Raw genomic sequence first — 25948 nt, 5'->3', positions numbered from 1 at the left:
CAGTCCAGAACTTCTTTTTGCACGTCAAGTCTAAGCTGTCGCCTCCTTTCGGCAGTATTCTGTATGCCTCGTTTGTCGAGAGTGCCCAAGGCATCTCGGATGTCTGAATCGGTGTACGACGCGGAAAGTACACTTGTCAGTCTGTTGGAGAGCGCGGTGGATCGCGGAGCGACATTGGCGCCGCCGGGAGGAGAGATTGCATGTGAGGCTTCTGTGGGAAGTTCTGTAGAATTGGGAAAATAGCTTGCCATTGCAAAATGTCTCTGTGCTGGCATGCGATGGAGAGAGAGCAGAGCGTTATGTGCGGAGAAGGAGAAGCATGTCTGTCCCGTCCCCGCAATGTTTGTTTGCCTGCTAGATTTCGCGTCCCGCCATTGGTGGCCCCTTCCTCTCTGTACACACAACTCGCTATTCAACCATGGACTCGCCCCTGATATCTCCCACGAAAGCTCGTCAAGCGGCCATCCAAGCCAAGGACTGGGCATACGTGAATTCATGGCTCAGTCGCAAATACTCTCCTCAGAATGTGCCTCCATTTGAGCGCAACGACGAGACGCTAAGAACTCTCATAGCCATCGCTGCAGCAAATGATGCGGCAGACGAAGAAGCCTCTCTAGTACACCGAGCTCGCGAAGAGGTAGTTCGAGCTTTGAAGCAGAGAGAAGAGGTTGGAGACCCACGGAAGCAGGATTTGCTAGAGGATATAGAAGCACGACTGGATTCGGAGGGCGAGGAAGCCTTTCATGACTTGGCAGAAACGATAGTCCTACTGGGAGATTCGTCTACGGGCATCACAGAACTAGCGCATGCAATTATAGAGCTCACTCGAGACGAGTTTGAGCTCGCAAATCAAGTTCAAAAAGTGGAAGCACTGCAGGCGTATCTGAACAAGGAGATCTCGCTTGTACAGACAGAGATTGAAACATTCAAGTCGCACCCGGCATACAAAACACCACCTGATCTTACATCAAAAACGGCGGAATGGACACGCAGCGCAAAAATCCTCGGTGCCAAAGTCAACGAATACCGCGACAAAATCACTTCGCTACGAAGAAGTGTCAGCATCGATGGACCGACCATTGAGGAAGTAGCGCAGGAGGAGGAGAATCTGCTTCGTCTGAAGGAAATTGTGAGGGAACTCGAGAGCAGGATCAAGAGCTTTCGCGATCTACCGCCCGACTTGGAAGATGCCAAAAATGAGTATAAGCGATTGGAAAAAGAGCTCAATCGTCTCACACGCGAACGAGATGAATTGTTTGACAATGCCATTACACGCAGGAAATAGCATCATCGCTCTATGAACTTACTTTATTGGATGCTTTGGGAGACACTGAAATTGCTTAGATGCCGTGTTATTATTTCATTAAGCTAACTAACTTGTTGGTATCGTTCATGATATTGCATCAACGAATCGAAAAGATATCAAGCCAGATCATAACATGTCGTGAAAAGAATCCCCACAAAAGTCCGTCGAAACGATCATAGCAGCAGATGGGGTGTAGACAACTTTACTTGTTGTTCCAGCCCAAGGTGTCCTTGATCTTGTCACCACTGTTGAAAGGAGTATGATTAGCATGGAACAGCATGATGGGAACGAAGTGGGATGGAAAAACTCACATGGAAGAAGTAGCGCCACCGTGAGCCTCATTGTCGCTGGTGCGCTGAGACTTGTCAAAAGCAGACTGGGCGGTAGACTTGTCATCATCTGGCTGAGTACCACGAGCGAGGCGATCAGTAGTGTCGGTGAAGGTTTCCTTAACCTTTTGCTGGGTTGACTTCGAGGAGTCAGGAGTTATTTCCTCCTTGGCCTCTGTATTCAGAGCCAGTGGTTAGTGATTTGAGCTCTTGACAAGACTGGATGGAACACAAAAGAGACATACTGGTAGAGAAATCCTTGCGACCTGCGTCAGACATCTTGAACGGTTGATTGATTGATTAGAGGGTTTATGAGAGATTGCTCAGAAGTTTTGATTGCAGCTTTGTGGATTGATTGGAATGTTTGATGCTGTCCTGAGGAGAAGTAACGACAAGCAGGAGTTCCAAAGGCCTTATATAGCCCGTCCGTCTGCATTCATTCATGTGGATGTGACGTAGCGATACCACTCGTCGTCGTCGTTGGCGTCATTTCTCAAGGCGTGCAAAGGGCAGTGGAAGTTGGCATTGCCAATGACGAGAGAGAGCCAAGCGCGCCGCATTTGGATCTCTCCACAAAGCTTGAGGCCGGAGATACATGACGTCGAGATGACCTACAGTAGCCAGCAGTCACGGGGTGTGGCTTGCTCCTCATCGCGTTGATGACATAATGCAGATCGATGTGGCTGGTGAGCATCTCGGGGCCCGTCTGCTGTCTGACATGTTTGGCCTGTTTGCACTGCTTTGTCATTGGTTCTTTCCTGCGTTTTCTGCGCTCGTTTACTGCTTGAAAATTAAACGTTAAAAATGTTCATCTCTTTAAAAGATGCATAGAGAATGCTAAAATACTTCCTGTCGACTTCGCGGGGTTTGATCACGTGACTGCCGGCCGAACCGCAGAATGCGGCCCAATTCAAGTCCTGCAAGGCTTCGACATCTCGAGACTTGCAGGCACTGAATATCCATACAACATGAATATCTGCGACCAAGCGATATCCTAACAGCACCTTACGCACATAATAGAACCCGTTATTTCCATGCAATCATCTAATGCTTCTTCAGACTGGAACTTCACCGCGGTGATTGACCTCCTCCACACCCCAACACGGCCGATCAACGCCACTTCATCCGAACATAATAAAGAACCTTCGCGGACACCGCAGGATACCCTCGGAGGTCAATGTCTCGGTGACTTTACCCGGCTATGGGACTTTTTGCACCCATCTACAATGCTTCCCGAGTTACCTGGTGGCAATGTTTCGACAACCAAGGTGCGGGACGAGCCTTCGAGTGGGCTTCCATCAAGGCCATTGTCGATATTGAAACGTCCTACAGAGACCGACGTCTCCGGTAACTCGGCCGATGTCCTGTCTGACTCGACTGCGGTTGAGTCCGATGGCGATCTCAGTGTGTTTGACTCCGTTGTGTCGAATAACTCGACCTTGTCATTCATCCCATCCCAAGTAAATCATGGTGGAAAGGGTAGAGTTCACACAGTGTTGACACCGCCTTCGTCCTACGAAGAAGACAGTACATTACCCTCCTTGATTCCCAAGAAAATCATCACCACCACGACCAAACATACGGGTCGACCTGGCTACAAATCGGCAGTAGAACGCAAAGCAGGACTTGTGTTCAAACTCAGCAAACAATTTCCTGATTTCAGTATATATACGCCACCCCCCACGTCCAAATATTCCAAGGCCCCATCTAAAGTTCACGTCTTTGTCGATCTATCCAATATATCCATCGGTCTTCATGACAGTTACAAGACCCAGCACGGCATCCCAGTCAGCACGCACATCAAACGTCTGCCCTTGTCATTTCACAATTTTTCCCTTATCCTCGAACGCGGCCGCCCTGTAGCCAAGCGAGTGCTTGCAGGATCAGATCGGTTCGCCGCTATCAACGAAGCCGAGACGCTCGGTTATGAGGTTAATATCCTCAGTCGAGTTCACAAAGCGAAGGAATGGACGCCACGACAGTTGAAATTCCGCAATACCCTTGTTCCAGGAGGAGGAGGCTCAGAAATGGGCTCCTCTTCCGAAAGATGGGTTGAACAGTGTGTAGACGAAATTCTACACTTGAAAATGCTGGAGAGTCTGGTTGACACCGATAAGCCCGCGACGATTGTGCTGGCCACTGGAGACGCGGCGGAAGCCGAGTTCTCCGGTGGGTTTTTGAGGATGGTTGAGCGTGCATTGCAGAAAGGTTGGAGTATTGAGCTGGTCAGCTTCGCGATGAACACAAGTTTTGCTTACAAACGGAAGGAATTCCGGGCAAAGTGGGGGGCGCGATTCCGAATGATTAACTTGGAGGAGTATGTCGAAGAGATGCTCGATATGTAGATTAATTATACATTCAGCATTATCCACTTAAGCCAAGCATTCCAGACGTAGTGTATAACTTTTCTTTGGTGAAGCTTTGAGCGCTGTAGATAGTGGTCCGAAGGAAGTGGACGTTCTCCGCACCCCGCAGCGACGGTTTTTAAACCTCAGCGACTGAACCAGCGACTGAAATCATCTATTAATATTACGACAGGAGACAACTTCCCATACTCGGCATATACCTCGGTACAATAAGATTAAAGAATTGAGGAAAAGGCCGAGCCGAAAATGTCGTCCTGCGAAGAGAAACAAGGTACTACGCCGCCGCCAGTCTTCCTCCTAAAAACACCCTCAACGCCCAAGGACGTGTACGAGGAATACTTTCGCACTCAATCCTTCCCTTCGAGGCGGCCCGATGGTGATTGTGCAGCAAATCACAAATATGACCCCATCTTCGTGCCTGTACTATCGCATCGATTCCATGCGCAGAATCTGGGGGTCCTGAAATCCTATTTTTTAACATCAATCTCAATGACAAGCGATACGAGAGGAGAAAACAATAACAACACTGAAAACTATAGCAATGCATTCAGTGGACAAGCAAAGAAATACGGCGGCATGATATTCACCAGCCAACGAGCCGTGGAAGCATTTGGACATATTCTGGAACAAGCAGATAGCATATTCAGTATGGCATGCTTCAAACTTTCTTGCTGCTCATCAAATTAGAACTGACAACGTCCTTTACAGCGGACATAACGACCTCAACCTCCAAAGACATGATTCTCTACACCGTCGGACCAGCGACAACACGCACACTAACCCCCATCCGCGACAAATATCTGCCTTTTGCAACGATTTGCGGTGACGAATCCGGCAATGGCGAGACGCTAGCGCACTTTATATTAAAACACTATAACGAGCGTTATAATAACGCCACAACGACAGTCCGTCCGAAACCAGGATTACTTTTCTTAGTCGGCGAACAGCGACGAGACATTATCCCGAAAACACTCATGGGCGAGGGAGAAGACCACCTAGACGAGAAACGGCAGATACATGTTGACGAACTGGTTGTTTATGAAACGGCTGAAAGGGAGGGGTTTGAGGGTGCGTTTCGAGAAGCTGTTGTTGAGAAGCAGCTGCAGGATCGACAGCGGCAACGAATGTGGACGGTTATTTTCTCGCCGACGGGCTGCGATGCTGTTCTCAGGACAGTCAATGAAGCTTCTGGTGATGATGGAAGTACTACGGGAAGCAAAAGAAAGTGTCTAATAGCAACTATCGGCCCGACGACGAGAGACTATCTGGTGAAAAACTACGGCTTTGAGCCCGACGTGGTGGCCCGAAAACCGAGTCCGGAGGGAATTGGCGAAGGGATTCTGGAATATCTTCTTAATAATGAATGATATATATACATAGATTATGTAGATAGACAAGTATATCACACGCAACAGGATTCGAGTTTACGTAGTCATCTAGATTGAAATAAACCCTGCTACTAGATTCTTGTGATGGATCCTTTCGAAACAAACATGATTTTCATAATATCACCCATCTGAATAACTAAATTCTCAACTACATACAGAAAGGGATAAAAGACAAAAGAAAGGAGTAAATATATCTACCGCATGATTTCCTCGTAGATCAGGACTAAACAAATTCCTGATTAGTATACTGTGCTTATCCACACATAAAAGGGAAGACTTACGTTTCAGTTGCTCCTTGCTTAGGGCATCCTTGTTCTTGTCGAAATCAAAAAACTCTTCTGGGATCGGGTCCGCAGTTGGCTCATCCTCAGGATCGTGGTATGGCTCGAGGTATGGGTGCCGCAGAGCCTCTTCGACTGTGATACGTTTGGCTGGGTTGAACGCTAGCAGCTTCTCTAGGAGATCAAGTGCGAGGTCGTTGGTTTTCGGGAAGAGGTGCTTGAAAGGGATTTTCTTCTTAAATGGCAAAGACCGGATGTATTCACGAGCACGACGTGATTTGATGCCGTAGTAATCCTCCATCGTGGGCGTGCCGAGTACATCCAGAATCAGGGTAAGTTGGTGATGATCTATGAATTGTTAAAAATGTTGAAAAGATCGTTTAAATGATTCCGGGAGGAACTTACAGTCTTTGCCAGGAAACAGTGGTTTTCCGCTTAGCATCTCCGCCAGGATACATCCCACACTCCACACATCGATCGCCTTGGTGTACTCCTTGAAGGTCAACATAATTTCAGGGGCTCGGTACCAACGAGTAGCAACATATTCAGTCATGAACCCAGAATTATCGTCAGTGGAGGCTGCAGAGCGAGCCAGGCCAAAATCACAGACTTTTAAGTCACAGTTGGCGTTTAATAACAGGTTCGAGGGTTTTAGGTCCCGGTGCAAGACATTGGCTGAGTGCATGGCTTTCAACGCGCGCAAAGTCTGGTAGATAAAATACTGGCAGTGGTCGTCAGACAGATCCTGAGTGCGGATTACTCGGTGCATATCAGTTTCCATGAGTTCCTGCATGAGTCAGTCATCTGAAAAATACAACAATCTTGAGAAATCGTGATGCACACCTGAATAAGGTAAACCTCCGTAAAGCTCTCGTAGTTACGGGGTCTTTGAATGTCGAGGATTGAAATGATGTTTTCGTGATTGAAATATCTCAACAATTTCATCTCTCGAAGAGTTCGGAGGCAGAACATGGAGTGATCAAACGGGGTAATTTTTTTAATGGCTACCTTCTGGCCAGAAGGCTTGTGCAGAGCAGAGCTGGAAGGCATCAGTGACAGCTCGGCAAGGAAATTCGCAGGTTCATCTTTACCAAACAACTCCATAGGCTCCTTCTCCGATGACATCCTGAATGTCGTACTGGTCTGAGACATTGAAAGAGATCTTTCGCGACCCTCCGTGGGGAGGAATCTGACCTTGAGCCATTGCGGCCCTCTATAGAATCTATGAGTATGAGTTGGTTGGTGTATGAGATGGACGTATGGGAAGGTAGGTGCTTGAAGACATAAGACCAGAAATTGCAAGAATAAAAGATTTGGCAAGAGCAGGGGGTAATGAACATGAAGCCGCAATGGGATAAATTCTTTGATATTTCCAATGAATAAAGGTCACAATATGGCGGAATGAATGAAACCGGGGTTGTGGCCTCCGTCAATGCAGATGTCCATCCAACACAGCCCAAGAGACAGTGTGTACTAAAAGAAGTGGGAGCCTGCATACCTCTTTTCTATTCTTATCACGCTAGGTTCCTTATGCCGGACACGAGAAAGTGGCCGCAATCCGAAGGGCTATGGAAAGTTGCAGCAGATATTGGACGGTGTAAATGCGGTCTTTGTGTTATGCGCTTCGTAAGGAGACGTAAGGCGGTTAACGGACTATGCGCGCTGAGTGCGATTGAGGAGGAGTCAGCATGTCTGTGGGCGTTATATATAAATAGCAGCGACTCGAGGTTATGTAGGCTTGACCAGAGTCATCGTGAATGACATGCAGAGTCTGACTCGAAACAGAACCGAGCACTTACCGGACTAATGAATCGACGTAAACAGACGAACGCAGAGGGGCGAAGTTGGCAGCAGCAGCAGCAGGCAAGACTGCCCGGGGGGGTTAACGCAGACAGCAGCGCTTCAGAGGAAGGCAGGGCAAAGGAGAGGACGTCTGCGGTTGTTTGAAAGATAGAAGCAAGCGATGAGCACGTCGAGGCATGTCTTGGACTGAGTGAGACTTGCGAAACGAGCAGGAGGTATAAGGTGGGGCAATCACACGGGCGGGTAGCCGTAGAGGAGGGGAAGCGTATTGATCGATACATACATACATACAGAATACATGATACATGATACATAATCTATACATGCATATATGTGATGTTGTATATTCTATATTATATACGGGGCATGCACGCTGCAGCCCGCGATCTGTTGAGACAAAGAAGACGTTTATATGTTATCCTGTGGCAGATGCCCACTTGTCAACAACTACATATCAGCCGCCAGGAACAGGAAGGAGTAAACACTGCTCCGTACTCCGTAAACAGTGGAACAGCCGTACACCAGATCACGGCGGGAAACCGGGTTAAACAAAAAGGAAAAAAAAAAAAAAATACACTGGACGAAATAAATGCTTGGGTCATCTCGTCGATCCAAGAAGCTTGGCTCTCCGTCTGGGTCTTGTAGTTCGGCCAGTCAGCGTGCAGAACCAGCCATCGCAGCGGCAATGAGCCCGTAATAACGCGTACGGTAATTACCAGCTACTACAAATAGTAAGACGAAAAATATACTTTGTTCCTTACGGGCGTCTAATCGTGATGAGCTCTGCCTCTGTCACAATATTGCAGCCAATCAGCGCCCAGAACAGAGCGCGGATGTGCCAGCTCGGCCCCACTTGGCGCCGCCAGAGAAACACTAGTAGAAATTTACCGTATCGGGCTGAGCCAGGCAATACACACCACAAGTTACAGGATGGGATGAAATAGAAAATTAATGCTAAATAAATAAGTAAGTAGTAAGAGTAGGTACCAGGTATAGAGTTAAACAAGGGTGCTTGACGCTACATGATTCTAAACCAATCGGTTGTATTTATTCACCACTATCACTGCACAACCTGGCAGGCGGTTAGTCCCCGAGCCAAATCGGACAAGGGCCACAGAAAAAGAAATCATACCTTCTCTCGCAATGAGCCTATCCACTGTTGCAGGCTGACGCTCTGGTCTGCCCGGTCCTCCACCAGCATGGTCTGTGCCCAAAGTCGCAATCCTGGCTCACCATCCTCCTTGACAACATACAGCTGCGGAGAAATAATGCTACCCGCGCCCTTGGCCTTGAAGTCCTTACTCTTCTGCACCACAGCGCGCACCCGTTCGTTGAAATCGTTGTCCAGCTCAGGAAGGAACTGCTTGCCCACCCGTAGTTGGTTCCTGTCCGCCACTCCGAACACGTCAATCAGGAGCTGTGGGACAGTGTCTCGTCCAACCCAGAGGAATTGCGTCTGTCCGTCGTCAATCAGATAAAGGCCGTACGGCACCAACCGCTCCGAAGACAGGTTAACCGGAGGCGGGAGAACAATTTCTCCGCTCTGATCGTTTGGCAGACCAGCATCGTCTGGCATATCATGCAGCGAGTACATTTTCGGATAGATGTATTGGATCAAAAGTGGCAAGGGCAATGTTGAAAGCAGGCAGATTGCAGCCGACCGCATGTCGGTGGGAATCTGTGCCGACTTACGGAGGCCAAGCTGTTGAGTTATTTTGTTAGCATTGGGAAGCCAATGAAAGATGAAGAAGATAACGCTAGACTTACGTTCTTGATCAATGCGAGGAATAAAACAGGCAATGCTCGCATGTTGGCAGGGAACTGTAGGCCGCCCCCGCCGACACTGCCCCCTGCAAGCTCCTTACGGTATGTCGACAAAAGCTCAGTAATCTTCGACTGGATAGCCTCACGAGCAGGCTCCAGCCCATTGGACAGGACGCGCTCCACAGCCTTGTGGCTGAAAAAAGTGGTGATCGCCTGCTGATCAGCCGAGGCATACAAATCGGCCAATGTCTGCGTAGTCGGCAGTGCCAATGTCAGCACACGAATCCTTCGCTCGCCATTGCATGTGGTGTGTAGAACGGCGGTTTGTAGGTAAACAACGGGCTTGGTGACCGTCTCGTCGATAGAGACTTCGACTACATAAGCTTGATCACGAGGGAATGCCGGGAATGCGCAAAGATCCGAGCTGCGGTTGAAGAAGTTTCCGTAGAAGGTGCTCATACGCAGACCCGTCGTAGCACGTACACGCAAGACAGCTTCCAGTCCGATTTCAGATGAGAGGTAGTCCGAGAATTCGCGAGCAAACTTGATGGCGTCTTCCGTGCGAGCGGCGTTCCATCCCGGGTAGAAGTACGTCTGTCCTCCCGTATAGCGTGGAAGGTTGCTAAGAGAAGCAACATCCTGATATTGCGAGGAAAATAGGAACATATCAATTGAGACCTGAGCTTTGGAGCACTCCACAGCAAAACTCTTGTAGAAGCTGCTGCCGGTCTGCAGAAGACTGCTCTCCTTGCTAGTACCCAGGACCTTCTTGTCCTCTCGCACCGTAAGCGAACCATGCCCGATGTTGGGAAGTGACGAAGACAGCACAGTGATCTTTCCGCCGACATGGGCAATCAGCTTATAGGCTGCCCGAAGACCAGAACCCAGAGCACACGCGCCATTTTGTGTGTTCTGGAACATGTCTTGCAGCTTATCCAGGAAATTCTCAATGTTCTCGCGGCACTCAGATAGCGTGACCAGCAAATCCCCTGGGATGGGCAGGAAAGGCTCGTCAAGATCGCTGACAACAAGCATCTTCGGAGCGGAATTCTCGGATCCATCTCTAGGGATAGTGAAGTAGTGGAGGCTGGAGTCGACAGCCAAGAAGCCAAGTCGTGTCCTTCGGTCTGCGTTGGGAATCCGATCTAAGCTTTCTTTGATGCATCGAGCAGCCGTGGCAAGAAGGCCATTCGTAACCGAGGCATAGCTAACATCGATCAAAAACAAGTATATAAGTGGCTGCGGCGGCCGGACCATGTATTCCTGGGGGGCAACAAATTCGACCACGCCATGATTCAACTCTGGTCGCTGGGAGCGGTCTGCTGCTTTTTGTAAGGCGGTATCCCAATCAAATGCCTGAGGAACGTCATTTGTCAGGTTGCACATATTGCAGCGCCAGCGATGGCCTTGATCCAAGAACGATACGAAGGGGTTGATATATGATCTGCATCGTCTGCATCGAGAGATGACCTGGTCCGGGACCACGGGAATGTTATCTTCGGCATCATGAAGTGCTGCGTATGGTTGAATGACAAGGGCAAACGGGAGCTTGGATTTCTTGAGAAGCGAATAGTTTGTCGGAACTGCGTTCAGAGTAGAACGCACATACTTGGGTGGACAGTTCGCGTACGGTGAAGGATAGGTACTTGTCTGTGGTCAAGAGAGGGGGGGGGTGTTAGCAATACAAATCACCGTGAGCAACAAAAGGTGACACTTACGTTTGGTGGTAGAATGATCGGCGGAGGTGGATAGTCAAGCTCGGCAACATTAAACGGTTGCGTGAGCAGATCGGTAGGATACAACTGGTTCAGGGGAACAGCCCTTGGAGCTTGCTGTGGAGGAACAGGCTGCTGCGGATCAGCAACTCCCATTTGGCCAAACTGCTGGGTCACTTGAGCAACACCACCAGCACCACCAGGACCGGGGTATCCCGCTACAGGTGGTTGATATCCTCCAACAGCTGGGGGTTGTGGTGCTGTGTAGCCCGCCGCAGGATCCATCCCATATCCAGCTGGCGGATAGCCTGCTGATGCGGCCTGGGCAGCGTATGCTCCATAATCGCCACCAGCTTTCGGCTGCCCCCCGAGAGCGGCATTTGCTCCTGATCCAAAATCAAAGGCTTCCCCGGCGTATGCGCGCTTCTTCTTTCCTGCAGGTTGACCGGCGGGAGCTGGTCCAGGCGCCGGAGGTTGCACTGGTGCTTGCCCGTAACCCTCCTGAGGAGGATACCCTCCCTGTGGTGACGCCATTGATAGGTAGAGCACTGGTAATACGCTGGAGACGGTATCGATTCAGATGCAGTGGTTTCGGCTCGTCACACTGTATAATAGCGTAGCTCCTACAGTGTCCCTGTTGCTGGACGTCAGTAACCGATGAGCGATCCCACACAAGTTTGTGCGGGGGAGAGAGCCAGAGGACTCGAAATGCAAGGGAGATTGTGTAAACACAGCAGTGAATTACCTGGGCAGAACTGACAAGTGCGACGACAGGCGGCGACAATGCAAAAGGCCGCCCTGTCCGTAGAGATGGGAAAGCGAGCAAAGAACGGCGAGGGGTGTTTCCAAGCTGGCCTTGCCTTGACGTGCAGTTGTTGCACGGTGGCCTTTGCAACAGGCGGCAGAGCACGGAGAGCCAATCAGCGCCCGCCGCTCCGGCCATTCTGCCGCCCGCTGGCGATGCTTCACTGACACTCGAGAACTACGTTCTGCACCATTTGGAGATGCGTACGGGTATATGCATGCTCATGAAGAACCTCACTCGATGCACAGTCGGCCTATATGGCATGCATGCATAGCGGGCGAGCATTCTGGGCTACGAGTGCTCTTCTATATCGCACGTGCACATCGTACGCCGAAAGACCTATGGAAATCCTGCCTAGGTAGATATACTAAATACTACTACTGCCCTTTGCTAACTATCGTGCTGTATAATCAAGTACGTCTCCAGCTGACACCTATGTGTTATGTGTTCTTCAACCCCGTCAGGGCCTAGATTATCAGCCAGCCAAACACACAGTCAGCCACCGCGAGCAAGCAAGAACGAAATAAGGATCTCCAAGTCGCCATTCCAAGGCGCATTCATACATTCATGCATGCATTATGGATTGATATTGAACAAAATCTTCTGCTCCTTCCCTCGCGGCATCGTATCATGCCTGCTGTTGCTGCGGCAACCGCCTTCCGCCTTGGGCCAGTCGCACACTTCCACCTCCGGAATTGCTTCTCTTCTTCCTCGCCAACAACCAACTCTTCAAGCGCCGCGGTCGTTTCGGTCCTTTGATTGCTTTTATTTGGCTTCTGTTCTACTGCATGTATGTTTCGGGGTAGATAGAATTTCCTTCTTCAATTCGTCCTAGGCTTTTGTTTTTATGCCTTCGCTCCTTTGTTGTTGCGTTTCTCGATTCTTGGCTTTACTTCGTTGACGCCCCCCTCGATTACACTGGAGTCATGAGTGTTCGCGTTGTTGCCCGTGTGAGACCTCTGTGGAAGTCGGAGCGTGAGCTGGATGTGATTGTCCGCCCTGGTTCGCTGTCAACAGATGCTGTCAAGCTAAGGAAGGGTGCATCTCCCGGCAAGGCCTGCGTCAAAGACCGGGATACGCTCGTCAGGATTCCCAATCCCAAAAATGAGAGCGAACAATACACCTTCCAATTCAACGCTGTCTACGGAGGCGAAACCACACAACAGGAGCTCTTCGAAGCAGAAGGTTAGTTTGAACTGTCCCGAGCCCGGCGGAGAGCCACTAAATAGCTTTGCGTTCTAGTCGCACCTACGGTGAAGCATCTCTTTAATGGGTTCGATGTCACTATATTCGCATACGGCGTCACTGGAACCGGAAAGACACATACTATGCGAGGCGGCAAAAGTCTTCAAGATCGTGGTGTTATTCCCAGACTTCTCAGCGGCATCTATCGACGCAGTCGGAAGATCGAGAAGGATTCGGAAGGGGCGAGCAAGGTTGAGGTGCTGATGAGCTACTATGAGATTTACAACGACAAAGTTTACGATCTCTTTGAGCCTCCGGAAAAGAGGACCATGGCCGGCCTACCTCTGAGAGATAATAATGGAAAGACCGTAGTCGTTGGCTTGACGGAACGGCCGTGTCTCAGCCTGAGAGACTTTGAAACTCTTTATGATCAGGCGAATACCAACCGATCGACGTCCGCGACGAAGGTATGGATGATTAATTCCCTTGCTTGAGATCAGATTGCTGATTTCGGTAGCTTAACGCACATTCTTCACGGTCACATGCTATTCTTTGCGTCAAAATTGTCATCACTAGTGGTGGAAAAACACGAGTCAGCATGGCATCTGCTATTGATTTGGCAGGATCAGAAGATAACCGACGGACTGAGAACGGCAAGGAGCGCATGGTAGAGTCAGCGAGCATCAATAAGAGTCTTTTTGTACTGGCACAGTGCGTAGAAGCCATCAGCAAGAAGCAATCCCGTATACCGTACCGGGAATCAAAGATGACTCGCATCTTGTCCCTAGGCCAGAATAATGGCCTGACGCTCATGATACTCAATCTAGCTCCCGTGCGATCTTATCACCTAGACACAATCAGCTCCTTAAACTTCGCCAATCGAACGAAAAAAATTGAAGTGCGCGAAGTTGAGAATGAACCGATATTTAAGGGACCGCCAAGATCGACAACGCGGGCTTTGGCCTCTGCATCAGCTCTGCGTCAGCCATTGCGCCCTTTAACTTCGTCTGTCAATGTGAATATTCCGATAGCTGATACTTCAAAGGGAGATGAAAAGAAACCAGCCAAGGCATTTTCCGTCTATTCTGACAGACAATTTATCAAACCTCATACGACTTCCCTCAAGCGAGAAGGGCCTAGGCGGTCTTCTCCTTTGAAACAGAACACACCTAGTCTGGACCGCCAAGTTCACAAAAGGCCAAACAAAGAACCAGAAAGGTCAACAGAAGGCTGCCTTAAGGGAGTTTCACCGGATAAGATTGAAGAAATGGTTGAAAAGAAGGTAGAACAGCTGCTAGCAGCGAGGGCACTCGGGGATTCCTTTCAACATCAAGCCCAACTAGACCAGATCAACGAGCAAGTGCAACGTCGCCTAGAGAGCCTGGAGCGAAGAATTGAAGGGACTGAGGATGCCCGTGCAGAAGGACTGTCCTATCTTTTGATGGCAAAACAACATCATGGGAGGAAAGAATTCTCCTCTGCGTTGCGGATGTACAAGCTTGCTTTGCCTTTCTTCCCACGGAACCAGAAACTTGCAATCAAGATAGCCAATCTTGAAGACAAGCTGAAGCCCAAGCCTAACCCGGAACCCGAAATGACTGTAACGTTGCCTGGAAGGGGTAGCATGCTCTCCATCGGCAGGCCAGCGAAAATAGCCCGAACACATCGTCTAGGGGATACGAGTGATGATGAATATAGAGATTCTGAGAATGATGGATTTGATAGTGATGACAATGACGAACACTATGTCAAATCTGTTACTGGGCTCAAGCGAAAGCGAGCCATTCCAAGCGCACCTGCAAGCTCGTCGGGGCTCATTGACAATGAGAGCAGAAGTTTGACCGGCAGTCTCGATGACGGTGAATTGCAGATTCAGTCCCCGCGTACAAGGCATCTGCTGTCCGTCATCAACTCAAGGGATGTGGGCCAGATCAAGCTGCTCAAGGGCGTTGGGGCAAAGAAAGCCGAGGCCATCGTTGATTGTCTATGCGAGATGGATATTTCAAACGAATCAAGTGTCGACCATGTCCGAGTACAAAGTCTTGCTGAGCTAGGGCGTCTGAAGGGCGTTGGTTTGAAGACCGTACAAAACATGAGAAGTGGAGTTTTGGTTTGAGCAAGCCTCTTTTTTTTTTTTTTATTCGAAAGCATCTTGAGGTGTTAGGTTTGATTTCTTTTTTTTTTTTTTGCCTTGCTTGCATTTGATCTGCATAGCCAAATGTCTTAGACTTTTACGTTTTTTTTTATTTTAGCTTGGTTACGTGTCGTCTGCATTTGAGCCGGGGCGTTGTTGGTTTGTTGCATTTGAAGCCAGTTACTTTTTCTTTGTCTTCATTCATGTGCCATCTGTTATCAAGGTAGTAATAGCCTATGTTCTTGTGATGCAAATCTGGCACAATGCCAGCCAGATATATTTGCTGCATGTGACGATACGATGCCAAAGCAGACTTTCATTATCCCTATCATCTTCTCAAATCTAACAGAACAAACGATAATATATCCACCCGGGTCGTTAAACATTAGCCAAACAAACTCCAGTCTTTGATATCGAGTACCTCGACGAACTTTTGTATCAGTCCACATGCCAAATCCTCCTCTTTGGCCAACGCTCGCGGATCACCTTGCAAATCAAACTCGTCATGCGGCACATTCACAAAAACAAGCAAATCAGTCTCCTTCTCCGGCAGTCTCACCAATAAAAAGTGACAACTCTGTGTTGAATTGTTACTATCAGTAGCAGCAGATGGTGAAATTGACGACGACGATCCCCCCGAAGCATCAACCGAAATAAAAGAGACATTCTGTCGCTGCAGCTGTGCCGACCCTCTCCGCTGTTTCCGCGGAGTCGTGAACTTCACCAGACCCGAGAATGCCGACGGATGGTGATTATCCTTTGCTGCTGGGGAGGTGAGTTTCTTGAGTTGAACTCTCCGTGGCGCGTTGATCACATCTATCGCATCCTCTTCGTCGCAGAGGTCTCGAAGATGGTAAGTCGCAGCAGCTATACCCTCTGCATCGGCATCGGCATGGATGCCTCCAGTGCGCGGCGCGAGATCTGGTGATGCCACGGCGCTCAATGTGCTCAGGGCCTGTTGTTTGGTGACGTATTCGTTGACTTCAAAGATGAGATTTGACAGAGTCGTGGAGGATAGGAAGAGCTCCTGATGATCTGGGATTTCGCGAACGGTGCTGCGACATATGTCAATAAGGCATGTATGTATGCATATATATAAATATATATTGAACCAGTAAGAGGGAATCTCGGAACAAACCTCCCATCAATCCATCCTTGCGGCGCAGCGCCGGTGATGGCACCTCCGAATAGAGCCTTTTCTTCGAACTGTGCCATTTTGGTAGAGTCTTCTTTGATCTTGTATTGGTTTAGGGAAATTCTGCCCACAGTCTGAAGATGACGGTGCCGATATCAACTGATGAGGTAAGAAGGGCATGTGAAACGAGTCCAACCGTGGATAGGATTATGCTTATTTTTGCTTGACTGACAAAAAAAGTCTTGAGTAGTGCGTAGGTGCCTCGCTCGTCTTTATTATTGTTTCTCCTGCATATTTGCGAGAAGCATCTCTGGCTCGAGGCGTCTATATAAAAACTTGCGCGAGGCGAAGTGCCCCGCAATATTCAGTGCCATCATCCATCCAGGTTTTAACCACATCGCTCATTAAAACTAGACATGGAAAGACTGTAAACACAATTATCGGCGTTTTGACTTCCAACGTGTCTAGTTGATTGGTACTCTACATATATTTGCTACCAGGCAAGGCTAGACTCTACAAAGTTCAATTGGTAATCACTGATACAATGTTTATTCGAGTCGACAAAGGAAATCAATCTAGTCAGGTAAAAATCATTTTATTTACACTTACAAAAGCACAAAGCAATCGACTATTGATCATCCAGGACATGCAGGTATTTCTTTTCCTCTCTCCGCTCGCGCTCTGTCGCCGGTGGTAAGTCGTAGTATTGGGAGCTTCGGTAGCCCATCTGTTATGATGATTAGTTTCTGGTTTAGTCAGCAATCGGGATCGGGAAAAAATGAATCTTACAAGGTAGAGGTAAGTGAGGCTGCTAATCTCAGCGGGCTCAATGTCCAAGTCCTTAAAGGTCTTCGCGGTGCGATCAATCTTCTGATCAATGAACTCACGCTCAACCTGGTCAGGAGAAAGAGTGGGCCACCAGAGGAACTTGTTGAGGTAGTGAGCAGCGGGCTTAAGCAAGACCTTGGGAACGTTGATGTGGCGACGGTGCTTGACAATTTCCTTGTCGACAATCTCGGCAATTTCAGCAGTCGAGTACTGCGTTGGGCCGTAGAGTTCGAATGTTTGGGAGGCGGTGTTGTCGTCGTACAGCATTCGCTCCAGGGCAGTTCCAACATCAATGGCCTATAAAATATAAATAAATAGATTTTTCTTAAATGTGAAGGTGCGTCACCTACGTGGACTGGCCAGTATTTCTCCTGCATGTGGTTGGAGGTAAAGAGATTGGTTACTCCAGCAAGTTTGTGAAGCAGGTTGTCCTCAAATCCGAACATTGGGGCAGGGCGCACAATCGTAGTTTCGGGGAAGATCTCGCGAACAACACGCTCGCCCCAACCCTTGGTCCTGAAGAATTCCGACGGAGAATCTTCAGCAGCGTTATAGGAAGATACGTGGATGAATCTGTCGATGTCGTACTTGGCAACCGCCTCGGCAATGCGCTCCGCACCGTCGACGTGGACATCTTCGTAGGTAAAGTTCCTACATGTATGTTAGTAACTGTCGAATAGTTCCATGCCGGGGAAAAAGACCGTACTTTGTAGGGTAATCGCGGCCGACGAGATTGTAGACGACGTCGGAATGGCGCACGCTCTCTTCGATTGATTGAGTGTTACGAAGGTCGTATTCCTACGCCCAGTTAGCCAAGCGCCAGGAGCTATGTACCGATTTCTGCAATGCGCACCGTGAAAACAACTCGACCCAGGTCTCCAGAAACCTTGAGGTGACGCTTGGTCATCTCCTCACGGAAGGGAACCACGACAGTACATCCGGCACGGGCTAGACGATATTAGACCATGATTGCCAGAGTGTGCGGTTATGCACTTACCGAGTCGGTTCACGATATAACGACCCAGGAATCCGGTAGCTCCGAAAACGGTGGCAGTGTGGCCTATAATAAAGACAATGAGCGAAGGTCAAATATTCAAACCAGACATTAACGAACCTCCCAAGGACGAACTGCAGGTAATCGACGTTAGCATTGGCCTAGATCCTAGGTGCGCGAACAAGCCCTACCGTCCTCCCTGAATCTTCAAAATAGGCTTTCCGGTCCGAGTGATATGGACGTCCTGTAGATTCCTTCGCTGCGCCTGGAACTGCACTCGTAGGTTGGAAGGGGTGGGAGCCAGGGCTTTCCGGCCCAGAGCGCCATTGAAGGCCCGGCACTTTTGCATTGTCGGTCGGCTCGCTTCAGAAGATTGTCGAACAACGAGACTAGCCAATTGACTCGGTACCAGACCTCCACGGTACGTTTGTCGCGTGTGTGGAGGGGAGATGGTGGTGGATTGGTTGAGGTCCGAGGTTGGTCTGAGGTTGTTCCGGCTCGCAACTTCGCACGACACAGTTCGCGCTAAGCCCGATTCGGACATAACGTCTTCCTTGAGCCTCAACACTCCAATAGACGACGGCCTTCTACTGCATATACAAATTGCACGCTGATGGATGAATTATCTTTAGATTGCGGTAGTTCAATTCCTAAGTACATGCAAAGTCTACTCGAATCAGAGCTTCCATCCTCTAGCAAACATGATCGTCTTCGCCAAATCATGGCCTTTCATCGTCAGCTCAAACGGTCTGTCCAGCACCTTGACTTCTGTATCAGAGCCAAAGCCGGCGTTTGTGAACAAACCCTTCATCTCGTCAATACCAAATCCATGCTTGTGGACCGTCACAGCAGTCTCCGGACTGATGAGTTTGTGTTCATGCTCCGAGTGCTCATCTTCAAGCATTTCAATAATCCAAAGCACACCTCCCTTCTTCAATCTGGTAGCCAATCGTTTGATTGCCAGCTGCGGATCCGGGAAATGGTGCAAGGCCATACCGACGATGACAATGTCGAAGTCGTGATACTCTGGTCCCTGTAGATCTTCTGCTACGCTGTCCGCGAGCAGATCACCGACCCTTGCAGACATTTTTTCGGGGGAGATACCGGCTTCTTGGACTCGCTGGTTGTATGCGGCTACCATGCCTTCTGACACGTCAAGGCCGAGGCATTTAGTCACGAAGGGCTCCAGTGTCTGTATTCTTATGTTAGATCGAGCCAAGCCCTACAGCCAAACTTGCCACAGCATACCCGGGAGATGTATCCTGGCCCACAGGCATATTCCAAGAGTTTGATCTCCTTTCCGTTGCCCTCTGGAGTATCTGTCCATTTGGAGCTGATCCACAGGCGGCGACTTTGCGTCTCTTCGCGTATTGTCCTGATGCCCTTTTCAAACCCGGTGTCATAGTCGTGGGCAAGTTGACTAAGGGCCGTCAGTCCTGAAGTCGATGGATATGTATTGACTATACAACTCACTCAAAGTGTTTGCGGTTGATTTCAGTCAAGTTTGCCATGGTGCTTAAATGTGGAATCGTGACACAAAGAAAAAGTACAAGTATACTGGTGATCCAATAAAAATAATGTTGCATAGTACTCTGGGATGTGAATCAGAGAATCTACCGGGGGAGGGGGGATCAACCTGTATTTATAGCCACAGCTAAGTCACTGCAGAGCAGAAATTCGTAGATGTCTAGCGGGGTACTCGTGTTGAACTTGTGGTCTCGGAGACTTTCTCTTCAAAAAGTCTGCGAAAGTGTGCGATTGACGTGGGACTCGTAAATTAATCACAGTGAGTCATTAGCTCGTGAAGCCACTTATGGAGAGACAGTCATGGTCACGACGAAAGTATGACATTCGTGGTGGAATGGTGTTGGCATAAGATCAATGCATGTATGTACATGGGCCAGGCCCCTTGGATGCTGTAGATAGATAGTTTGGCAGGTAAGATGGGTAACAAACAGCTTCAAGGGCCAAGGCCACACGAATCATACAATTTCTGACCGGAAAAGGTAAATGACTACTCGAGGTAATACTGTCAAGCAACAAGGAAGCCGCAGACGATTGTCATATCTCACATATGACATGGACACCTGACTGGTAAGGCTGCCAATATGCGCTACGGGCGGGCAGAGCGACCAGTTGGAGCTAAGCAAGTGCATCTCTCAACAGCTTCATCATTCAACTTGTTTCATCACGAATTACGCCACCTTCATTCCATCAAGACACCGTCGTTTCCCTTCAACATCGCGGACTCCCGTTCCCGAAACTTGCATATCCACACACGAGACCGTTTCATTCGACCGGAAGCATTAATCGCTGCCCACCATGGAGGCCGACAAGATTCCCGACTTCCTGGCGGATCAGCGAGACCAAGCTCCCAGCGAGGCTCAAGCTTTGTTTCTCGACTTCGAAGATTACTGGGAGAGGAAGCTTTGGCACCAGCTTACCAATGCACTAGTCGACTTCTTTCGATCCCCCGGGAGCGCCCCCCAGCGATTACCTATATTCAAATCATTCATACTCAGCTTTGCGGACCGAATCAATCAACTGAATTTTGTGTCCTTGGGCCTGTTGGCATCTACACAATGCAGCGGTGCGTATCTTGCTTTGCTGGCATCATGGTGGAAGACGTATAGCTGACTTCTTTGAAGATGACCAAGAGAGACTTGCGTTTCTCACATCGCTAGCCGACCGAGTGGATAAACCAGACTCGCAGGACGCCTACGTGTATGCCGTCGCTGACGTTGCGGGCGTGAAATTGCGACTACAGGACTATGAAGGGTCACGGAAGGATTTAGATAAGAGCCAGAAGATCTTGGACACCTTTGATTCAGTGGAGACGGTTGTGCATGCGTCATTCTACAAGGTCAATGCAGACTACTATCATGTAGGTCATGTCTTTTGCTACGCGCACACACACACACACAGAGGCTGATAGATTGCTAATCTCCGCGACAAAATAGGCCAAACAAGAATTTGCATCCTATTATAAGAATGCTCTTCTCTACCTGGCCTGTGTGAGCCTCGAAGACCTCTCACAGGAAGAACGAGTCTCACGGGCCTACGACTTGAGTGTGGCTGCCCTAGTATCCGATGCGATCTACAACTTTGGTGAACTCCTATTGCATCCCATCCTGGATTCACTCACCGAGACACCTCATGCATGGCTGCGTGACCTTCTCTTCGCCTTTAACCGCGGCGACTTGACTGCCTACGACGTGTTAGCGGGGAACATCACCAAAAACAAGCTCCTCGAATCGCACCGTCAATTCCTGTATATTAAGATCTCTCTTTCCGCCTTGACTGAGGCAGTATTCCGCCGTCCCCCGCACGACCGCACGATGACATTCTCGACAATCTCTGCAGAAACGAAAGTGCAGCCGGATGAGATTGAACATCTGATTATGAAGGCGCTTTCGCTGGGACTAATCAAAGGATCAATCGATCAAGTTGCACAAATCGCGCGCATCAACTGGGTTCAGCCCAAGGTGCTAGATATGAAGCAGATTGAAGGCATGAGGAATCGCCTGAAGGAGTGGGACACGGGAGTGAACCAGCTTGGTCATTGGATTGAAGGTGTTGGGAGGGACGTATGGGCAGCCTAATTAGTACTCATTGTCGACCAGAAAACCGAGATGACATGACCTCTCAGCTCTGGAAAAGTTGGTATCTGTATATCAAACGAGATGGTAGACTTTGAAAACTGAATGATCTATACACACAGCTTGAACCTACTTTTCCAGATTCATTGCATTTCCTCCTATCTATATAGGGAACAATAAAATAACAGTTGCTACACGCTGCCCGTATATTAGGTATACATACGTATGCATTTGGATAATATCGCACCACCATCGATTCCATCAATTCCCAAAAAGCCACGACATTTGTATATATATAAAATACTCCAAGTCAAGGAGAAGTGCCTCCCCCCCCTTTTTTTAAACAAGAAAGAAAACTAAATAAAAAAAGAACTAGCAACCAAAAACGCACCCGTTAACCAAGCCGGCCACCAAACGCACCACAGCACAACGGGGGTCCAGAGGCCCCATACATTCCAGCCAAAAGCGGCTTGGGTAAGGACTTGCTGGACTGGGATTTCGGTGTACCAGCATGTAGATAATAGAACTGCAGGCGGGGACAGGAGATTAAGAAGGGTTAATGAAACGAGAGAGGATAGTGCGCGGGATTGTGGTTTCTTCCTTTCTTTGGTGTTGTTGTTGTCCATTCCATGTTTTTGTTTTTCTGTTCTGTTGAGCACAGCAGGAGGAGGATTTCCTACAAAACTCAGAGGCGCGCAGAGTAAACCGATTAGGAAGGAGAGAGAGAAGTTGAGTGTTGCGAGCGCACTGAGGAATAGACCGAGAAGTAGCAGAGAGAAGGACTTGATCAAATGGAAAGTCTGTGTCTGAGGTGCGAACAGTTTGCAGACTGTTAAGCTGATCAGGAATGGTAGTAGGATCGTGAGGAGGAGTATTCCGTAGGTTAGTTGGGGGAAAAACTGATTAAGTAGGTTAGTAAGAATTGATTTTTACATCTAGAAGTAGACGTATTTTTTAGGAGAAAAACAAGACTCACCTGAGAAGAGACATTGTTCAGAATGAATAAAGGTATAATTCCTAGAAAATGTAGTACTGTCACAACTGTCAACGGTACAGACAGTTTGCGTTCCGAGATGCCGTTCACCCTCGTCTTTGGGTCTGGTGTTATAGATACGTTGGTATTCTTTGAAAGTGGCGATTTGGCTGTCTTTTCATGTTGCTCTGTTCTAGTCGAAACGGTAGAAGGATCATCATACCCAGTCCTCAGCCACAATGCGACAGCCATAATAGTAAAATTGGCCGCAACAAGCATCGCACTCGGTAGATATGTGCCAATGCTCACGAAGCGCTTATTATGCATGAGCAAGTAGAAGAAGAAGCTCTGGTGCAAATGTTCGAGGAGGTTATTCAAGCTTCGGAACAATCCCTCGACAGTTCGACCAAGAGCCATCTCGTCTTGCCAGCCGGTACCCTTTGTTTGCAGCGTGATCGCGTCGATATGGTACGGAATAAAGCTGCTGTGAGCGCCAGCAGCGAACCCCAGGCCCTGTTTAGCCATGCCGCGAAGCATGGTTTCAAGACGCTTTTCATAGCTATCGTCATGATTCCACATCTCTTGGAGACTTGTGCCGATGCCCATCTGTCCACCGGCAATGCTGACGGCGGTGTTGAACAGATCAAGGTTAGGGAGCTGTCCGTTAACGCCGTCGTACACGATATGGAGAGACTCGAAGCGATGGTCGAATGGATACTCGATGACCAAAGCGCCTTGCAGCGCACCGCTTTTCAACGGCAAAGGTTGTGCGGAAGCCGAATGCATATCATGGTAGGCATCAATCCAAGCTTGAGTTCCAGCCTTGCTATCTGGAGTAATCACGAAGATAATATCTTTCGACCAGAGAGACCATCCTGTGAGATTTCATTTGTCAGTCTTGTCAAAGAATGGCAGGTCTAGAGATGATATAGAGGCAGATCACGTAAGACGCACTCTTGAAATATCTAGCCAACGTCAGAGCCAGTGTAACTCCATTCAAATTGAGCTCGTCGTCGATAGTCTTCCATGCAGCCACCAAGACGATAGCCTCCGTAGCATCTCCCCGTGGCGCATGTATGATCGAATACACATTCTGTCCCTTGTGCACGTCGCCAGCCGATCGATACTCGTAGTTCTGAGTAGCGACCTTCAATCCCGCTGCACGGAATATCTCTTGAACTTTATCGGACACGCTGTTACTGCGAGGTAGTCAGTATAAACCAATATAACGGCTATCAAACAAGGGCCAACTCACTCAGGCCGCCAACTCTCAGAAATATTCTTTCCATCGCCAACAATATTATTATTGTTATTATTGTTACCCTGAGCTATCACACCCTCAAGCTCACGCTTATAACCCCTAAAAATATTCTGCTCCGACCCGGCGAAGTAGGTATGCACCTGGCCCGGCAAAAGCGCATTTTCAGAGATGTACGTTTCCCGCGAGTAGTCCTCAAGCGGCAGGATGAGCAGCGAAGCTACGCCCACAAGGATGCAAAGAAGGGAGATATAAGGCGGGAGGTGTCTGAGGAGGGTAGAGGGATCATTGCGCTGTTTGCGGAGGAGCCCTGACGCTATTGATCGAGTTGTTAATAGGTGCTCACTTGCTAGCGACTCAGGTAGCTATTGCTCTTTATGCAGGCAGTTAGGACTTACATAGTAAACCCATTGGCATGTAAACCTTGGGGTAGGTTGTCCCCAATGGCCATGGATTTGCTGATTCGGATAGTTGTTGTTGTTGTTGTTGTTGTTGTTGCAACTGGTGGCAGTCCAAATATCCGCGGAGAGGAGAGCTATAGTTAGTTAGCCAATCATGTGCTTTCTACTTAGTCACCCACCTATTCAAGTCACTTAAACCAAACATCGCGTTGAATCTCAGTGATAATTGTTGTTTATTTCAACTTACGCCAATATGGCTCCTTTACAGATAGCATCCTAACCGGATTGGCTGCGTGCTGTATGAGATGGGCCTTCTAATCGACATGCCATCGTCAATTCTCGTTCCTCATAATATCTAACCACATTATAGATAGGTAATACACGCAAATGAGTATATACAAGAATGAGTCTTTATTACAATAAATAAAATTTTCATGCTCCTCTTAGCGCCACTTCTCCTCCCTCAGGATCACATCTACGGCCCTAGGCGCTGCGATGTTCCAATATAACTGCTCATAGCCACACCTGGTTCTGTAGACGTCGTTGGCAGGACACCGTACCGACCGTGCGTCTTCTGGTCCACCGACACGTAATGAGGTAGTCGTCCTAGAAGGTTAAGCTTTCCTTCAATCCATCGAAGGATTTTCTCCGGGGGGACGAAGATCTTGAGGTAGCCTAATCCGACTACATATAACTATCAGTCAGCTGATCGCATTCAAATACCAAACGACAGAGGATGTGTGTGAAAAGGAAGAAGGGGGGGTGCATACGTAAATATCCAAAGAGAATGCCGCAGATATGCCCTAGAAAGCTCGTATTTGAGAGCAAGACGGCGACCACGAAGGAAACAAAGAGAGGTGAAGTCCACGTCGGGATTCGCAAAGTGCCTATCTGAAAATAGGGATTGGCACGGAACGTTCTGATGGATTCCGAAGCGAGGAGTAAAAATGCCCAAACACTATTTACGTCTATTAGCATAAGATGCTCGCAACTCGCTTTCTAATCAAATCATTAAAATTTTCTTATCTGACCTTGCACCGACAACGGCAGTGTTTCTGGATAAGATGTATTTCTCGACGAGTATATATAACGCGCCGGGGAACGTGGACAGAGCTAAACCAAGCTAGAAGTCAGTATGCTGGATGGAAATTTTTTCATTATTCAGGCTGAAACATACGCCCAACAAAGAGTAAAAGAGCCGTCAAGGTGCCATGCTCAGCTTCAAATCGCTCCAGTAACGGAGTTAGGGCTAACACATTCAATAAAGCATGCAAAAGGCCGGTGTGTATAACGGGATACGTATTCAATCGGTACACTATAGAAGACTGATTAGCCCTCTTTTTTTCCCTTCTTCTCCAGGTTTTCATTTTCCAAAGGGCACAGTTGAGTCGTACAAGTAGTAATATTCGTCTCATCAGGAATCAAAGCACCCCAATTGATCACGTCCCAAACAGTCTGTAGCTCGAGAAGCCAGAATGCGACGATGAACAGGAGAACGGCGCGCGTGAAGAGAGGGAGGCGTAGAAGATAGGAGCGGAGAGGCGTGATATTCAACGAAAGCGCGGGGAGAGCGCTAGGTTGCGAGGACGAGGACATTTTCGAGGCTTGGGTGGCACGATTGGACTTTTAATCGCGCAGATGACAATCGACAAAGAAAAAAAAAAATGGATGGCACGCGAGGTCT

The 25948-nt window shown here is 48.7% G+C and overlaps 10 protein-coding genes across 10 annotated transcripts, besides 1 other annotated feature; 4 read left to right on the top strand and 6 right to left on the bottom strand.

The window, feature by feature from the left end:
* Positions 1–418: 418 nt before the first annotated feature.
* On the top strand, positions 419–1285 carry UA08_03801 (hypothetical protein; the record flags this gene model as incomplete). The annotated part of the gene is made up of 1 exon (XM_020266141.1): positions 419–1285. One exon carries the CDS (start codon positions 419–421, stop codon positions 1283–1285), a length of 867 nt encoding a protein of 288 aa, XP_020121404.1.
* Positions 1286–1508: 223 nt separating this feature from the next.
* Positions 1509–1914, bottom strand: UA08_03800 (heat shock protein; the record flags this gene model as incomplete). Its single annotated transcript, XM_020266140.1, has 3 exons — positions 1509–1551; positions 1618–1810; positions 1881–1914. The coding sequence occupies 3 exons, from the start codon at positions 1912–1914 to the stop codon at positions 1509–1511; spliced, it is 270 nt and encodes an 89-aa protein (XP_020121077.1).
* Positions 1915–2302: 388 nt separating this feature from the next.
* On the top strand, positions 2303–5368 carry UA08_03799 (hypothetical protein; the record flags this gene model as incomplete). The annotated part of the gene is made up of 4 exons (XM_020266139.1): positions 2303–2321; positions 2656–3952; positions 4223–4647; positions 4710–5368. The coding sequence occupies 4 exons, from the start codon at positions 2303–2305 to the stop codon at positions 5366–5368; spliced, it is 2400 nt and encodes a 799-aa protein (XP_020121076.1).
* Positions 5369–5583: 215 nt separating this feature from the next.
* Positions 5584–6874, bottom strand: UA08_03798 (Mitogen-activated protein kinase; the record flags this gene model as incomplete). Its single annotated transcript, XM_020266138.1, has 5 exons — positions 5584–5612; positions 5671–6018; positions 6076–6457; positions 6679–6709; positions 6762–6874. 5 exons carry the CDS (start codon positions 6872–6874, stop codon positions 5584–5586), a joined length of 903 nt encoding a protein of 300 aa, XP_020121209.1.
* Positions 6474–6543: a repeat region (Identified by RepeatMasker using a combination of RepBase library and repeat library created with RepeatScout).
* A 1659-nt stretch (positions 6875–8533) lies between the features above and the next one.
* UA08_03797 (Protein transport protein sec24) lies at positions 8534–11895 on the bottom strand (the record flags this gene model as incomplete). Its single annotated transcript, XM_020266137.1, has 5 exons — positions 8534–8545; positions 8606–9175; positions 9241–10887; positions 10956–11471; positions 11698–11895. The coding sequence occupies 5 exons, from the start codon at positions 11893–11895 to the stop codon at positions 8534–8536; spliced, it is 2943 nt and encodes a 980-aa protein (XP_020121210.1).
* A 788-nt stretch (positions 11896–12683) lies between these two features.
* UA08_03796 (hypothetical protein) lies at positions 12684–15058 on the top strand (the record flags this gene model as incomplete). The annotated part of the gene is made up of 3 exons (XM_020266136.1): positions 12684–12942; positions 13000–13409; positions 13460–15058. The coding sequence occupies 3 exons, from the start codon at positions 12684–12686 to the stop codon at positions 15056–15058; spliced, it is 2268 nt and encodes a 755-aa protein (XP_020121203.1).
* Positions 15059–15461: 403 nt separating this feature from the next.
* Positions 15462–16291, bottom strand: UA08_03795 (hypothetical protein; the record flags this gene model as incomplete). The annotated part of the gene is made up of 2 exons (XM_020266135.1): positions 15462–16131; positions 16215–16291. The coding sequence occupies 2 exons, from the start codon at positions 16289–16291 to the stop codon at positions 15462–15464; spliced, it is 747 nt and encodes a 248-aa protein (XP_020121204.1).
* A 548-nt stretch (positions 16292–16839) lies between these two features.
* On the bottom strand, positions 16840–19544 carry UA08_03794 (hypothetical protein; the record flags this gene model as incomplete). Its single annotated transcript, XM_020266134.1, has 11 exons — positions 16840–16938; positions 17001–17336; positions 17390–17690; positions 17746–17837; positions 17893–17987; positions 18037–18099; positions 18154–18167; positions 18225–18623; positions 18735–19225; positions 19282–19453; positions 19507–19544. The coding sequence occupies 11 exons, from the start codon at positions 19542–19544 to the stop codon at positions 16840–16842; spliced, it is 2100 nt and encodes a 699-aa protein (XP_020121201.1).
* Positions 19545–20355: 811 nt separating this feature from the next.
* On the top strand, positions 20356–21635 carry UA08_03793 (hypothetical protein; the record flags this gene model as incomplete). Its single annotated transcript, XM_020266133.1, has 3 exons — positions 20356–20623; positions 20682–20917; positions 20994–21635. 3 exons carry the CDS (start codon positions 20356–20358, stop codon positions 21633–21635), a joined length of 1146 nt encoding a protein of 381 aa, XP_020121202.1.
* A 543-nt stretch (positions 21636–22178) lies between these two features.
* On the bottom strand, positions 22179–25860 carry UA08_03792 (hypothetical protein; the record flags this gene model as incomplete). Its single annotated transcript, XM_020266131.1, has 11 exons — positions 22179–22531; positions 22609–22649; positions 22691–23480; positions 23560–23804; positions 23861–24179; positions 24262–24398; positions 24825–24948; positions 25035–25222; positions 25296–25377; positions 25442–25513; positions 25659–25860. The coding sequence occupies 11 exons, from the start codon at positions 25858–25860 to the stop codon at positions 22179–22181; spliced, it is 2553 nt and encodes an 850-aa protein (XP_020121207.1).
* Between the last annotated feature and the right edge of the window lie 88 nt (positions 25861–25948).

Source organism: Talaromyces atroroseus, assembly GCF_001907595.1.
Source record: "Talaromyces atroroseus strain IBT 11181 chromosome Unknown scaffold_3, whole genome shotgun sequence".
Classification (NCBI taxonomy): domain Eukaryota; kingdom Fungi; phylum Ascomycota; class Eurotiomycetes; order Eurotiales; family Trichocomaceae; genus Talaromyces; species Talaromyces atroroseus.
The sequence above is the reverse complement of the archived record's forward strand: the minus strand, read 5'-3'. Positions and strand labels throughout refer to the sequence as shown.